Source organism: Vipera berus (genome assembly GCF_964194415.1).
Source record: "Vipera berus genome assembly, chromosome: 1".
NCBI classification, from domain to species: domain Eukaryota; kingdom Metazoa; phylum Chordata; class Lepidosauria; order Squamata; family Viperidae; genus Vipera; species Vipera berus.
In genome coordinates, this window is record NC_138202.1 from 338,804,755 (window position 1) to 338,821,512 (window position 16,758).

At 42.1% G+C, this 16,758-nt stretch overlaps 1 protein-coding gene across 2 annotated transcripts; it reads right to left on the reverse strand.

The window, feature by feature from the left end:
• Positions 1-136: 136 nt before the first annotated feature.
• On the reverse strand, positions 137-13,685 carry NSUN5 (NOP2/Sun RNA methyltransferase 5). Of its 2 annotated transcripts, none has more exons than XM_081323578.1 (10): positions 13,555-13,685; positions 11,826-11,948; positions 10,255-10,426; positions 9,604-9,712; positions 8,565-8,700; positions 7,603-7,718; positions 3,461-3,639; positions 2,758-2,962; positions 1,767-1,919; positions 137-522 (listed from the first exon to the last, which is right to left on the reverse strand). In XM_081323578.1, the coding sequence occupies exons 1-10, from the start codon at positions 13,681-13,683 to the stop codon at positions 417-419; spliced, it is 1,428 nt and encodes a 475-aa protein (XP_081179704.1). In that variant the 5' UTR covers positions 13,684-13,685; the 3' UTR covers positions 137-416. The 2 variants fall into 2 exon arrangements, with proteins under 2 accessions (XP_081179704.1, XP_081179705.1); XM_081323579.1 differs by lacking the exon at positions 137-522 and adding an exon at positions 542-1,119.
• Between the last annotated feature and the right edge of the window lie 3,073 nt (positions 13,686-16,758).

Sequence of the window (16,758 nt, forward strand, 5' to 3'; positions counted from 1 at the left end):
TCACTTTCCTTTCCTACCTGTTTCCTACAAATATTGAAAAGAGGCCTCTTCCACAGGATAGGCATCAACTTTCCAGCTCAATTTCTCTCAAGACCTCCATACAGGTGGTCTTTTACACACACACACACACACACACACACACACACACACACACTCAAAGGTAATTACAGCCTGGTTTCAAGTTCTGATGGCTGCCCCAACCTTGGGCGCTCAACAGCTGCCCTGCATTTATGAGTGTTGCAGTATCCTGTGGTTACATGTCCATGGTTTACAATATTTTTGCCAAAAACCGGTATTCTGCAAGTTCCCATTTCAGTATGTCCACACTGACTGACTGAAAAGTTCACTTTTATTTCCATCCAAGGTCTTTCTCTTGTAAAATCCATTGATAAAGACCAGTAAGCTTCTAAAGAATTTCACTTATTTGAAAAAGCCATCTGTTTCTTCTTTTTTCGTTTCCTGGTTGCTGGATTGGGATTTGTTTCTAATTTACTGCCAGCCTCTGAAAGCAGCACTGCAGAACTATAAGCAAAACCACAAAGAACAAAAAGCTATTTCCTATATAAAAAAATGCAATCAGGACATAAGTATTTGAAACATATATTAAGACTAATTCAAAATATGCAAAACCATCAAGCAAAATAATAAAACTCTGAAGATACAAGTTATGCATAGAGTAGATTAACATAAGGGGAGTCTGTGGCCATGCAAATGGAACTTTCATCTAGTGCAGAGATGATGTTAAATTGCACCAAGGACTCTCCCATGACTGACTTGAGAAGACAGGCAGATGGATGTTGGCTGCCTATTTGTAGAAATAAAATCTGTTTCCTGCCTGTAACATTTGAGTCTTGTATTATGTGGAAAAGAAATTACTGTTTCTTCCTAACAAGATGTGCTTTGACAGAACCACCTCTGCACCTGAAAAAAACCTCAGTTTCTATTTAGACTGCCTATTGTCTAATTCAAGACTGGCACATGGCTTATTGGGCCCGATAATGCAGGTTTGTAAGATAAATTGAAGCTTATCTCAATTGTGAAGTAGGATCCTGTTGCCAGGATTGAGGGCAGAGAGTCACAAACTTCATAGGTTTGACCTCCAGAATCCTTTAAGACTTTCTGAAAGATGGGAATCATACTTTTTTTTAATAACAGAAATATAGAGCATAGAGAACATATATAAGAGTATTTATGCTGTAGAGCAGGGGTGTCAAACTGCCGGCCCGCGGGCTGGATGCGTCATGCCGAAACCGCACCCACCCCATTGCCGGCAATGGAAAAAAACTCACGATATGTCGCGACATGTCGTGTGACGTTGCGAGTTTGACACCCCTGCTCTAGAGCATATAGGTAGTTCTTAACTTACAACCACAACTGAGCCTAAAATTTCTGTTGCTAAGAAAGTTAAGCGAGTTGTGCCTGATTTTGCAACTTTTGCCACAGTTGTAAAACGAATCACTACAACTGTCAAGTGAATCATGCGTTTGCTAAGCAAATCTAGCTTCCTCCATTGACTGCTTGTCGGAAGCCAGCTGGGAAGTTTGCAAATGGTGATCAAATGACCCTAGGACTGTCATAAATACATGCCGGCTGCCAAACACCCAAATTTTGATCACATGACCATGGGAATGCTGCAATAGTTGTTCAATGAAAACTGGTCATAAGTCACTTTTTCCCCATGCCATCACTAACTTTGAAGAGTCACAAAACAAATAGCTGTAAATCAAGGACTACCTTTACAGGGTACAAAGAGAGCATTCTTTCACCTTGCAGCATGTGCTTCTGTGTGCTTCCTTTCCAACACTGCTACAAAGAATCCATTAGTCAGTGTTTCTTCTGGCGATGCTCGGAGAAAGCACTTAGCTTCAGGAAAAACAGGTAAGCCACGAGGGGTCCAGGATGGCAGGACTTCTACCAATCTCCAAGGAAGAAAAGCAGAGAAGTACTTTAAAGAACTCAATGCTTCCCTGTCCTTTTAACACTGCTGCCTACTACCTTGCAGTCGTACCAGGGAAGCAAACTTCCACCTTTCAAAATTGTCTAATGAGCTGCATGGCAGCATCTAACACCTTGGCCGATCCGGGGTCCAGACCTTGTTATTCTTGAATACCAGGTAGCCCTCTAGACTGGGAAATCTAACATCCTAGAAAATGGCAATAGCAAACCACTGCTATGCTGCCGCCATGGTACCTACATGGAATATCCCTGAAATCACCAAGAGTTGCGTTTAACTTAGGAAGCTTTACTTCCTAATGGCTATAAAACTGGAAAGTTTCGTCCCTGTCCCCAGCTGTCCCAGCCCCTAAAATAGAAGATAGAAGGATTGTTGATTTCAAATGTATTTGTCATGAATGGCCAACAAGATGAAAGCACTGGAGAAATCCAGTTAGTTTGATCATGTTTGGAAACATCAGAGAGCTGTAGGTCTACACACTAGGAGGGCATCAAGTATCAAGAGGATGATCTGTACCAGGGGGAGGCAACCTTGGCTCTTTTATGACTCGTGGACTTGTAACTCCCAGAATTCCTGAGCCAGCATGGCTGGCTCAGGAATTCTGGGAGTTGAAGTCCACGAGTCATAAAAGAGCCAAGGTTGCCTACCCCTGATCTATACTGATTTCCAAGAGACTTCTAGCTTTATACAGTCGTTTCCACCACCAATCCTTAAAATAGTAGCAAGGAAGACCCAAGCCACTTTTCAGCCCAAGCTCTACCAGCTCCAGGAAGGCAGACCCTGGTTTGACCACCTTCTTGTACCTGAAGGCTTCTCCCTCCTGCTCCAACACATCTTTCACCACATCTTCATTCTCCTCTTTGTGCACCGAGCATGTGGAATAAACCAGCCGTTGAAGGGCAGGGAACCGCAATGCATGTGCCAGCATTTTTCGCTGGAACCCAGCAAGCGACTGCAGTCGCGTAGGCAGGGAGGTGCTTTCCTCCTCTGCCAGGCGGTTGACCATACCTGCCACAGAAACAGACATCATACGCCTCAGTAGCTGTCGAAACGTGGCCTCCAGGGAGGCAGCACACTGGTATATATTGGGCTCTCAGTCTTGATATCTACTTAAAGATACCCGTCTTTATTTACCTGGAGAAGTAGGAAATTTGGCTCTGGAACCATATAGTTATCTTTTTAAAATTTGCTTGTAAATCTCTGTATACAAACCCAGATCAACTCCGTTCTATTACACTTAACCTGGAAAAAAATCATCATTATATCTGAAAGTCAAATCATAAATGGCCCTCCTCCCAAAAACCATTTCCAATTGCTCTAATTGGCTGTCAACTTCCTATCTTGGATAAAAAGGCACAATGTATGGCCTTGGGGCTTTTAGAATATTCTTGACTGTTGCAATTGCAGGCGGCAGAGAAAATACCTTGATGATCTCTCATCCATTTTCCTAATAAGCTTGTATTTAATATAAGTCCAAGCTGGAAATCCACCTCCACCTTTACTCACCTGAACCGCTGCATGAAGGATCCAGGAGAATGTATCTCACTTTGCTGTACTTGGAGTCAGTGGGATCTGTTGCTAAGAAGTCTTGGTGTGCCAGCTGATGGCAGGTGACCCCTGCCCGTACCAACATAGTGCTCATGGTGGCCAGCCGCTTGGCATCAAGATCAAAGGCAAAGATCTGTCTGCATTTCAAGAGACGGAAGGAAGTTTTGAGTGGCCATGGACACATGGGCATAAGATCAGATACCTCCACAGGAGAGAAAGGTGAAAACAGTAATTTCACCACAAGCAGTTTTTCCTTTCCAAGATAAGTGACCCAAAGCTTAGTCATCTGCAGGGCATTCCGAAGGACAGACTTGAGAAGACAGGATCTATTTTCTCTAACCTGACTTCTTTTTGCTTTCTAGTTGGAAGAATCAAATGAGAGCTGCCTCATCCAGAAACCTACAAAGACTGGAAGCTTATTTCTTCAAAGTTCATCCCTCTGTGTGAAGGGTGTCCAGGAGTTACATTACAAAAGATAATAGTAGTTTTGCAGCCAATAGTTAGTTCTGTCATTAAACCAACAAAAATATAGACTGGGTTCAAGCAACAAAAATATCCAAGGTAACCATATTCTTGTGGCTTATAAGGATACACTTTAATTATTTTGTCATCCCATAGACAGGATGAGGGGGAGTGGGCAAAACCAGTTTCCCATTGTGTCTCTTTGGGGCAGTTAGCAAGAAGCCTCCAAACCGTTTTGTGGTTTGCAGGCTTTGAAGGGAAGAAATGGGTGCTTAAAAACCACTCACAACCTTGTCCCAAAGATGCTTTTTCACAAGGCAACTGGACTTTGTTTTTTCTTTGAAGATGTTTCACTTCTCATCCAAGAAGCTTCTTCAGCTCTGACAGGATGGTGGGGAATGGAAGGATTTATACTCCTTGCAGGCAGCTGGTAATTTGTATTTTTAAGAGAGTCCTTGAGGCCACTTGGAGGTTTATCTGTGTCATCAGGGTCACCTGAGTAGTACAAATGGGTGCGGAGCAGGGGTCTTCAAACTTGGCCCTTTTAAGACTTGTAGACTTCAACTCCCAGAATTCCTCAGTCAGGCACACTGGCTGAAGAATTCTGGGAGTTGAAGTCCACAAGTCATAAAAGGGCCAAGTTTGAAGACCCCTGCTGTGGAGCCTTCTTGGAACTATTGAAAGGACTGTGTTGTAGACTGGAGAAGGATGATATCGTATCCTTCCCCCTCTGTTGAGAGAGGGCTGTTCAGTTTTGACACAGATGGCCTCTTTGACCCCTCTTTCAAACCAGCAGTCCCGTGTCCAAAATGTGGACTTTGCTGTCTTCGAAAGAGTGGCCTTTGTCTTTTAAATGCAGATGGACTGCTGAATCTTGCCCTGATGAGTTTGTTCTGCTATATTGTGCCATGTGTTTATAAAGTGGCTGTTTTGCTTCCCCACTGTACAGATCTGCACATGGCTCACTGCATTGTACTGCATATACCACGTCGCTCAATTTGTGTCTGGGTGTTTTATCCTTGGGGTGGACAAGCTTCTTAGTGTATTCTTGAGTTTGAAGTGTGCATGTATGTTGTGTTGGCTGAAGATCCTCCTGAGCTTTTCCAATATTCCTGCAATGTATGGAATGACTACATTGCTTCGTTTATTGTTTTCTTCTTTGTCTGTTATGGAGGAACATCTTCAAAGAAAAACAAGAAAGTCCAGTTGCCTCATGAAAAAGCATCTTTGGGACAACTATGACCTGGAAGACTGAGAGTCTCCATAGACATTCACAACCTTCAAAACTCTTCAAGTAGTGTTCTTAGGGTCACAAATATTACGGGTTCTTTCACCGGTGAAGATACCTTGGGTTCACACACACTATTAATCCACAATCTACAATGACCAGATTCATGCAACATACTAAGCCAATTAAAAACAACAAAAAAATCATTTTAGAATGATTTGTATGAATCCAACTATAGACACAAGCCCCTCTAGATTACAAAAGTAAACTCTCCAAAAATGTTGAGGCCATGGTAAAAAAAAAATGATGAAAATGTTAAATTTAAACAGAAACTTTCTTAGCAAACACAGACCTGACTTAATGTTCTTAATGTATCATTTATAAACAAGTAATATGTTATTTAGTGTATTTATAAAACCTCCAGCAAAATCCAGTGGAGATTTCCTCAGATGATCACTCTTTTAATTTGCGCTTTTGGATAAACTGATGCAGAATGACAAGCATAAATGTATGAATGCTACAAAATAAGAGTTTCATCAAGTAATTTAAGAGGCAGGTGAGATAGATATTTTTTTCTGCTTAAGAATTTCTTGAGGGAAGGCTGTTTTGTATAAATATGATTATTTACATGAATTAAGCTGTGATCAAAGTCTAAACTAAACTAAATATACTAAACAAACAGCTGCAAACTGTGAAATAACTCATATTTAGCCATGCACAATTGTCTCAGGGGTTTCTCGCCTAAATCCCAAAATATAAATTGCAAATGAAAATTGCAAATTTGGGAGTAAATTGAAAAAACTACTGTAATATTTATGACTGTATCCCATGGTTTCTATAAAGATCACTGGCATATTTTAGATCAGGGGTGTCAAACTCAATTTCATTGAGGGCCGCATCAGCATTGCGGTTGCCCTCAGGGGGCCGGGTGGGTATGGCCTTGGGTGGGCGTGGCCTACTGGGTGGGCGTGGCTAGAGTGCGTATGGCCTACTGGGTGGGCATGGCCAGCTCTACATCGTTCGCATCAAGGGTGCCTATGGGGGCTTGGGCAAGAGTGGGACAGATCTGAGGGTCTCTGGCAGAAGGAGGGTCTCTGGGCCAGGGCCAAGGCAATGGGGGCCGTTCCCTCACTGTTTCCAGGATGGCTTCGTGAGCCACATGAAACCACTTCGTGGGCTGGATCCAGCCCCCGGGCCTTGTGTTTGACATGTCTGTTTTAGATAATAATTTAAACTTTTAACACATTGGAAATAGTTGAATATTATTTAGAGAATACAGAGAACTACTATTTTCCAGTAGTAGAAATTGCTTTATCTTAAATGTAAAAATCTAAATTATACATTTGGAGTAAATTAAACTTTGCCTTGGAAAATTCCCATTATTCCAAAAGAGAGTATGGAAGGAGAAAGGTTGCAGAACTGAGAGCTGCTGGAAGAAGAAAGCAGATACTAAGCAGCTAAGAAATGTAGAAAAGAGTTTTGAGATTGTATTATCCTTTCTCATACCACTCAACCACACAAGTGTTTGGTGTTTTTTTTTTTTAGAAAAAATCAACCTGCAACTGGGATGAAATTTAGGTTACAATAGCAGACATGTCAAACACAAGGCCCGGGGGCCGGATCCAGCCCGCGAAGTGGGTTTATGCGGCCCGCGAAGCCATCCTGGAAACAGTGAGGGAACGGCCCCCACTGCCTTGGCCCTGGCCCAGAGACCCTCCTCCTGCCAGAGACTCTCAGATCTGTCCCACTCCTGCCCAGCCCCCCATAGGCACCCTTGATGTGAACGATGTAGAGCTGGCCACGCCCACCCAGTAGGCCATATGCACTCTAGCCACGCCCACCCAGTAGGCCACGCCCACCCTGGCCATACCCACCCGGCCCCTTGAGGACAACCGCAATGCTGATGCGGCCCTCAATGAAATTGAGTTTGACACCCCTGGACTATAGCAAGGAGATCTACAGAAGGAATATATTGTTGGGGGGGGCTGATTTGAGGCTGCATAAATTCTTCACCTCTGCTTCCAGAAGGAGGAAACAAAGGAGATTGTCTGGAGCAAAAGGAAGCTGGAAAGGCAGATACATAATGCTCAGCAGCACCAGAGGTAGGGATTAAGAACTGAGCAACCTTCAATTCACCAATCAGATCTGCAAAATTGACTAGATGAGGGGGGAGGAAATGGGGAAAGGGGGGGGGGAATGCTAATACCATGCAAACCTAGAGAACAGGTGCTCCCAAAATTTATTCCAGGTCTTTCTGGAAGCCTAATAAAAATGCTACATTATCATTATCAGCCGGATCTTTGTAGAAATTATTGTTGTGTTGTAAACTGCCACAGAGGATTCTGTACCCTAGAATGTTGCCTAAAACATTTTCATATATATACATGGTACTGCCTTTCCTTCCCCTTACCCTTTGTTCTTCATGATGGCAGCCAGCTGGCTGGTTTTATTGCCAGGAGCAGCACAGGCATCGATCACATGGGACCCTACAGTAGGATTCAGGAGAAAGGCAGGGAGGCAGCTGGCCTAGGGTTAAAATACACACAAACACACACACACACGTGAGATAAATGCACTTATCCATATATGGCAGGCCCATCACCCTCTTTCCATATCCCCCAGCCTCAAGAGCAGCTTCTCAAACATTGTCAAGAAACATTTAATGCCCACTGAAAGGAAAGCGCCCCAGAGACAGACCAGAGTTGTGATATAAGGATATCTGCTAGAGGGATCTAAAGGCCCTGGGAATGGACATTAACAGCTGGGAAACCTTGACCTCTGATCGCTCAGGTTGGAGGCTAAAGACGCAGCATGGCCTTCTCCAATTCGAAGACACTTGCGCGGCAGGCTGAGGCAAAGAGGCAGTCCCCAAACCAGCGAAATCTGGGGGCTGGACAGGGGACAGATTGTATCTGCCCTCAGTGTGGAAGGGACTGCCACTCTCAAATTGGCCTTTTTAGCCACACCAGATGCTGCTTTAGGACCTCTTTCCAGAGCACGATACCATAGTCTCTCGAGACTGAAGGATGCAATGATGAATGATGTCTCTCTCTCTTTTTTTTTGGCGAGTAACAGCTTATTAAAGCTAAGCAGACATTTCTATATTTCATCTGGAGAATTTATCACAAAATGAAAAGTGGTAAGATATCGCAAGATGAAATAGGAAACACTTCCAATACAATAGCATAAAAGTCTAAAAGCCTGAAACCAGCCAGAAGCTCACTTGGAAGGAAGAGGGAGGCCATCAAAGAGTCTGACTATGTTGGGCAACTTCATCAAGGCAGATCAGCTGGCAGCTAAACAGCTCCACCAGCCCTTCCCACTGATCCAGGTGGAGGGACCAGGCCATCGTGTCCTATCCCAGCTACTCACTTTGTCCTGGAGAATGATGTGTCCAGCCTGATAGAGCTGGTTCTCATGAAGGTCTGCCTGAGGAGGGAAGATCAGCAGGTCAGGAAGATGGAGGTCCAGCAGGAATTTCTTCCCGGATAAGATCACTTCCTCCATACTGAAAATGATAGTAATAAAGATGGAAAACTGTTGCTTCTTCACCAAGCTAAGAAACTCTTCCCTACTGGAGTTAGAAAGCAGAGCTCTCTGAATGCAAGCAGCATGACACAAATAAGCCTGTCCATCAATGAAGAAAGTATCTATCAGGTAAGTAATGTGGAGAGATACTTGGTCTCTTGTCAAAAGCCTCTTGCTCTGCGGCAGAAAAGCAGGATCAGAGATGAAAGAGCCAGCAAAAGTTGCTTCAAAAAAGGGGTTATGGGAGGGAAGAGAGTCCCTTGGGAGAGGGGCGGTATATAAATCCAAATAATAATAATAATAATAATAATAAATTGGTGCAGAGTGGCAAGCACAAATGTATTTGGTCTACTTTTGTATTATGTGGATGAAAACTAACTTCCCCCAGACTCCAAATCCTTTTTCCTCTTTCAATCTGGCCTAAAATCGAGTAAGGGTGCCAACTGCAGCATCTTACGTTACCCTTTACTGGGGTAAACTCAGCTTAACTGTAGCCAGTGAGCACAGGCTAGTTTTAAGCAAACCTAAGTCTCCTTCAAGCCAGGTTTGCCTCACAGGCATGCCTATGTCATCTCCTTGGCAATGGTCTGACAGTGATGTTCTACTGCCTACTTCTAGGTTTGTTTCTCAAAATCCCGCTAGCTTAAAAGTCCTCGCATTTCCTGGTTGTGTCTCATCCATTATAACCAGATTGGACTCAGTTTTTTAGGATAAGCTGCAGATATGAAAATTCAGGCTTTCAGTCTCTTCCTTGTGGCTGCACATGAGAGGAGGAATGGTGAGCAACTGCTGATTCCCCCAAGTCTGCAACACTACAGTCTGGAGACAGAGAGCCTGCCTGTTCCTGAGATACGGAGCAGAGGTTGGAGAAGACTAAACTAACCGGCCTGCTTGGCCCTGGTAAGAGTAACCCTGGCGTTTGAAGTAATCAACGACATCATCCACACATGTCTTCAATACGTTCACTCGGACATAGCGCGGCACCTGAAGTGCTGGAAAACAAAGAGACAGGGATCTTCTGAAATCAAGTTCCTGGGTTTTCCGTAACATGTAACTGCTTTGTCTTTTGTATCCATTTTGATCTGGCAAGAACATCATCTCACATAGCCAGAATACAGATTGTAGCCAGATTGGAAGAAAGCTATTCACAGGCATTGCCCTCGTTCACACATTATACTTAAGTTTGTTTCACCACGGCCTGAGTAGCTTCCAGTTTTCTGGATTCGGTCAGCACAGTAATTCATAAGCCGTATTTTATGAACCATAATGGCTGGTTCATACAAGCCAAACCAAATAAATCTCATTTATGACTTAACACAAATCCAACTTTGGCTGGCTAACTAGCTGTCCCTAGTTTCAGACGCACCGTATTAAAGCCTGCACTATTGCTGCCACATTTGGGCAAACACTTTAGACAGGCTTTCCAAAAGCTGTAAAGTTTTTTTCCCTATTTTTTTTCCAGTTGCAGCTGATATAACACTGCAGTCTATTTAAATTCTACCTCTGACCTCTTCCAAAAATTCCGAGCATCTACCTTTGTCAGAGTTTCCTGCTGGTGGCAGAAGATCTTCATTGCGGCTCACTTTTTTCTGGACTTTCAAGCGGGCAAGCTCAGCCTGGAGACGTGCGTGATGCTTCAATACTAGGGCCTTCCCACGTCCTCCACCACGAAGCCCCTTGCCAATGAGTAAGTCATATACCAGCACCTAAGAAAGGAACGGAGCAGGAGAAAACAGCTTGGATCTGAGCCCAAGAGTGGGTCATCTGGCTCTACATCCAACTGGATTGGATTGAGGAGATACCTGCCGTATTGATTCCAGGAAAGCTTTTTAAAGACCTGGAAGATGCACAGGCCACACCTGGATAGCATCAGCAAGGAAGTAAGAACATGTCTTCAGTAAGACAGAATGAAAGAAGGCACTGAAAGTTTTGAGTCATGGATTTATTTACTTGTCATAATTAAATGATACTTTTTCTCCACATGTTCAAGACACATTATATGGGCTTGTGAATATAATTACTGAATTATCTGTATTCTCAAATTACAAGCTGAGCTGAGAAAGGATGGGCCCAATGACTTTTTATGGCTTAGGGAAGTTGAGTATCCTCAATCCTAATCCAACACTTTTACCACTATTACCACACTGATTATTCTACCCATTGCAATGATCTCCTAGTAATATGAACAGCATATTTAAGAAACAGACTAATGAATTTGGGTAACAGTAATCCCTTGTCTCCCACAAATCCGTGAGAAATGGCTTGGGTGGAGAAAGAAAGAATACTGAATAGAATACAGAATAATAGAGTTGGAAGAGATCTTGAGGTTCTTCTTGTCCAACTCTTTGCTCTAAACAAGAAACCCTATACCAGACATGTCAAACACAAGGCCCAGGGGCCAGATTCAGCCTGTGAAGTGGTTTCATGCGGCCCGCGAAGCCATCCTGGAAACAGTGAGGGAACGGCCCCCACTGCCTTGGCCCTGGCCCAGAGACCCTCCTCCTGCCAGAGACCCTCAGATCTGTCCCACTCCTGCCCAGGCCCCCATAGGCACCCTTGATGCGAACGATGTAGAGCTGGCCATGCCCACCCAGTAGGCCATACGCACTCTAGCCACGCCCACCCAGGCCACTCCCACCCAGCCCCCTGAGGGCAACCGCAATGCTGATGTGGCCCTCAATGAAATGATACCCCTGCCCTATACCATTCCGGACAAATGGCTATCCAATTTCTTCTTAAAAATGGATGGGCAACTTCTGGAAGCAAGAGAAAACAGTGAAAGAGGGGGAAAAACCAAATAGCTGACATTGTATGCTTTTTCTACATTCCACCCCATTCATATTGTTGGACTTTCCCTTCTCTCACTGTTCCACTCTCCATTTCCAAAGGTCTTATCAAGGACCAGAAAAAGGGTCTGCTGTTGCAGATTCCCCCAAATCTGTCCATGTGAGCAACCCAAGGGTTGAAGTCACTTACAAGCCACTGATTGTGTATTTCCATGCAGAATGGTGCCTGCAGTTACCAAATGAAAGCAACCCCATGGAATCTAGCTTGTAATAAAAATGGCTTCAACCTTTCTCATAAGTAATAGTCATACCAGTTCACCTTGGCCAGATGTGGCTGCAGCTTTTTTTCAGCACAGAACAAACCAGCAGCATCTATGATGGAATCCAGTACAGAAGAATAACGAAGTGTTTCTGAAATAAGTGCATAGAGCAGCCGGGTATTCTGCAAAAGGAAGGAACATTGTTGATGGAATCAGAAGAATTGATAACGATACTAAGCGAACAATGCCAACAAATTGGAAGACCATACAGGGGACGACATATTTGAAGAGGCCAGTTTTACCTACCAAAACCAAAAAAGGAGACTTAACAGTTTGTGGAAACTATCACACAGTATCTTTAGTTTCACATGCTAACAAAATAAACTGTGAAACTATGGAAGGTTCTTAGCAAAATGAGAATCCCAAAACATTGCCTCTTTGACACAAGACAGAAAGCCATAGTCCAGATGGAACGTAGGAGAAAAGACTGGTTCCAGGTCAGCAAAGGAGTGAGACAAGGTTGTATTACTCTCTCCTCATTTACTCATTCTATATGCTAAGCACATTTTGAGGGGGGGAAAGTGTGGTTTTAAAATTGGAAGAAAAAATATCAATGACTTGCATTATGCTGATGATACTACTCTGATACCTGACAATGCATATGGTCTGCAATCTCTTGTAAGGAAAGTCAGTGAAAGTGAAAAAAAAACACCTGGATTAACATTATTTATTTATTTAATGTTTCACATTTCTGAACCGCCCATATCCCTCAAAGATTAATATAAAGAAGATGAGGACAATTAAATATAAAGAAGAGAAAATTCATGTCAATAGGTACAGCAACCAGTCCTAGAGTTGGCACTGAAGATACTGAAGTGGTATATTGTTGTGCTTTTTAGGATCAACCAATAGTAAAGGAACAAGCAGTCAAGAAATGAACTACAGGCTAGCTAGCACTTGGTACAGCAGCCGTGAAGATCTTAAAAAGATATTCAGATGCTGTGATTTGTCAAAATGTAGAAAGATCAGAATAGCACAAGCATTGGCATTCCCTGAAACACTCTATGCAAGTGAAAGTTGGACTTTGAAGAAGTAGGATAGAAAGAGTATTGACACTTTTGAATTTTGGTGCTGGACAAAATTCTGCAGAATACCATGGATAGTCAGGGGGAAAAAACAAAGCACAATTGAACAAATCAACTCAGTACAATAACCAGGCTCAAATTATATTTTGGACACATTATGTAAAGACCTAGTGCAGGGGTAGGCAACCTTGGCTCTTTTATGATTCGTGGACTTCAACTCCCAGAATTCCCGAGCCAGCATGAGCCAAGGTTGCCTAACCCTAGCACAAGGGTTTTATAAAGCGGTACTAATACTTCACGAGATCTTGGTTCTACGCCTCTGTTTATGCAACCCAGGATTGTATTAGCTTTTTTGGCTTCTGCTAGGTGATCGTCCACTCTCAGAGTTACTGTTTTTGAGCCAGGTCTCACCTAATCTGTACTTATATCTTTGATTTTTCCTGCCTAAATGTAAAACTTTGCTTTTCTCCACATTTTGAGCATAAGAAAATTTGTTTTAAATTGCACCCAAAATATTCATTAAACTGCTTCAAAAAGTTCGCTTCCTAAAAAAAACCACGAGCACACACGAAGGTAACTATCGTCCCATAGCTAGCACTAAAAAGATAGTCTATCCTCACACGTGGAGGATCTATTACCCAGCCCCACTCCCCATGTTTTTTAAAAAAAACTCTTTTAAGTTGTACAAAGACCGTCTACTTGCCGGGAAGTGACTTCCATAGACTAGAGTCTTAAGGGAACCTTCCCGACGTTCCAGCCTTGCCAGGATTGAAGCAGCGACCCCATAAAGACCAAGCGCCGCGCCGCTTCCCTGCCGACGCTGCCGCAGCATGTTTGGACCCGGACTCCGGGAGCCTCAGTGCGCACGCGCTCAGAAAAGAAATGAATTGCGCGTGCGCAAAGCAGGGAGGCTTTCATAGAGCAATATTAGTTCCACAGCTTCAAGCGTTCAACTCGAGGAGTTTCGAGATTACCTTTTTGTTTCTGAACTAAAGCAAAATGCCACGCACAGAAATGAATGGGGAATGCTCAGTTTTACTGTAGCCATCACTCTACATCCGTAAAAAAATAAGGGTAGGCTTAAACTGAGTGAAAAACAATCAGTTTGAAGAAGCGTTCCGAGTTCTCTCACTTCTGCCTGCTGGAACTGAGGAATTCTGGGAGTTGAAGTCCACAAGTATTAAAGTTACCAAGTTTGAGACCCCGATCTAAGGCTATCAGAACTGGTTATAAGAATCAAGTCCATAGATGGCACTAAAGAGAATAGAATAGAGCTGGAAGGGACCTTGGAGGTCTTCAGCTCCCTGCTCAAGCAAGAGAACCTATACCATTTCAGACAAGTGACTGTCTAGTCCAGGGATAGGCAACCTTGGCTCTTTTATGACTCGTGGACTTCAACTCCCAGAATTCCTAAGCCAGCCAGGCTGGCTCAGGAATTCTGGGAGTTGAAGTCCACGAGTCATAAAAGAGCCAAGATTGCCTACCCCTGGTCTAGTCTCTTAAAAATCTCCAGTGATGGAGCTCCCACGATTTGTGGAGGCAAGCTGTTCCACTAGTTAATTGTCCTCATTGTCAGGAAGTTTTTCCTTAATTCCAGGTTGCTTCTCACTTTGATCAGTTTCCAACCATTGTTTCTCGTCCTTCCCTCTGGTGCTTTGGTGAATAACGTGACCCTCTCTTCTTTGTGGCAGCCCCTTAAATACTGGAATACTGTTTTCATGTCTCCCCTATTACTTCTTTTCTTTAGACTAGCCAAACCCAGGTCCCGCAGCCATTCTTCGTATGTTTTAGTCTCCAGGCTTTTGATCATCTTAGTTGCTCTTTTCTGAATTTTTTCCAAACTCTCAACATCTTTTTTATATATACAAGTTTTATTGATTTTTAATATTTACATATACACGTATTTGTGAAACAATATGGTGGTTGGGTAATTAAAATCAGAAATAACCATTTGTAAATAGTTCAGGTTACATCAACAGAGATACCCTCTCTAATTCCCTTAGTAATTACATAGTCAAAATAAGCAAGTTAGTATATTTCTAGTTATAACCAGGTCAATCAAGAAAATTCAAAATATATTTTCACTAATACATATCAATATCCTGTTTTTAAATTTTATCTAATTGCAATAGGATATTTTATTTTTATTATTATTAGCATAGCTTAGCAAATCACCAGTTATTAAAAATAAATTTTTGCCTTAACAGTTCAACAATTATTAAAATGCTATCTTTTATATATCAAATTCTAGATTCTATACTATAGTTCAAAAATAGCCACTGAATATTCTATAAGGCATCTTAACTGTACATCAATTATTAAAGTATTATCTTTTAATATGTCATTCCAAATTCTATAATATAGTTTGGAGTTATATTTCCTTTACAAATGTAAAAGCTAAATGTAAAATCAGTGATATATTTTTAGAGATTCCCCTTAATCCATAGAGAGATATTTTTATAGTCTTTCTTTAGGAATCTCAAAAAAGAAACAAGTTCAGTCTTTTAAGTCTAACTCTTGCCTTCTTTTTCTGCCAATCATGTTTTGGTTTTGGTATCTTTAAATTCTCAAATGTATCTTCCTTTCTTCCTATACCCCTTATTTGAATCCAGGGAGCGTATCCAAATGTCAGTTTTGCAAGGAACATGTCCCCTTTGTAACTATTGTATTTTTGCTTTGGTAGTTCAGTTTTTGATGGTTGATATAATATAACTGTCATTAAATCAGTCAAATCTTTTTGTTCTTCCAATTCTATCTGGGTTAAAAAAGGAGCAGAAACACAAAATAGAAGAACAGCTTAAAAAAATGGAAAAGAGATTTACCAACAGTATATACCGTAAGTGAATTTAAAAATTCCAGATATTAGATTAGCACTGAATATGAAGATGAATTTACACCAAATCAATCAAATCTTTATTACTGTCACAGATTACCATAATGATACGATATCAATTTAGCATTTTAAAACCATTATTAAAATGATTTAATAATTAACAAAGAAAGCTAGCAAACTAATAATAATGGAGCAAGGTGAAGAGGACAAGGAAATCTGTTCTACAAGGTGAACATTCAAGGAAAGACTGTGGGGTTTGTTTGTCTCCAGTTTTCCAAGTATACATTGGTCAGTCAGCGATGTAGCTGGGGAGTTGCCTCTACAAGTGCCAAGGATTAGCACATGACTGAAAAGGTGGTTGCCATTGCAGTTTGCTTTCTGGAGATCCTCCCCTGAACAGAGGGCCATCAACTCCAGAAGTTCTCTTTTTTGAAATTAGACAGAGAGCCTTTCCTTGTCACTTTTGATGGAGAAGTCTGAAATCTACCATAGTAAAAGAATTATCCATCAGGAAGTCTTAATATATCATTGTACAGAGGTTTGTCTAGATAGAAATACTCTGATTACAGGAGAAGCATCTGAAAGAAGAGCAGCTGAGCTGTAAAAGGTAGGGATATTTTCTTTGACTTCTCACTCTAATGGGTTTAGAAAATATACAAACTAAGAAAGATGTGGTCTGCGGGTGAAGGTGATGCTGCTCCTAGAAGGATTCCAATGGAATTTCAGCAAAAACATCCTACTGGTAATAGATTCAGACCACTGACCCGAACTACTATCAAAAGTTAGATATCCTTGGATATTGGTTTTCAGTTTGTACAATGTAAAGAGGCGGTGAGACTTGCCTGCCCTAAGAATTGTGGTGCATATAACAAAGCATATGCTTTGGGTCATGTACTTCGAGTATTCAAGAGTTAATATAAATAGAAAATGTGGGATACCTTGATAGAAAGATTATGAACAGATCTGGTCTACGTGACTGTTGGAAGGTACTTTCTTCAATTTCCACTCCTCATCTTACAATAAAACAGCGGTCCCCAACCTTTTTGGCACCAATTTTTCCACAGACTGGGGGGA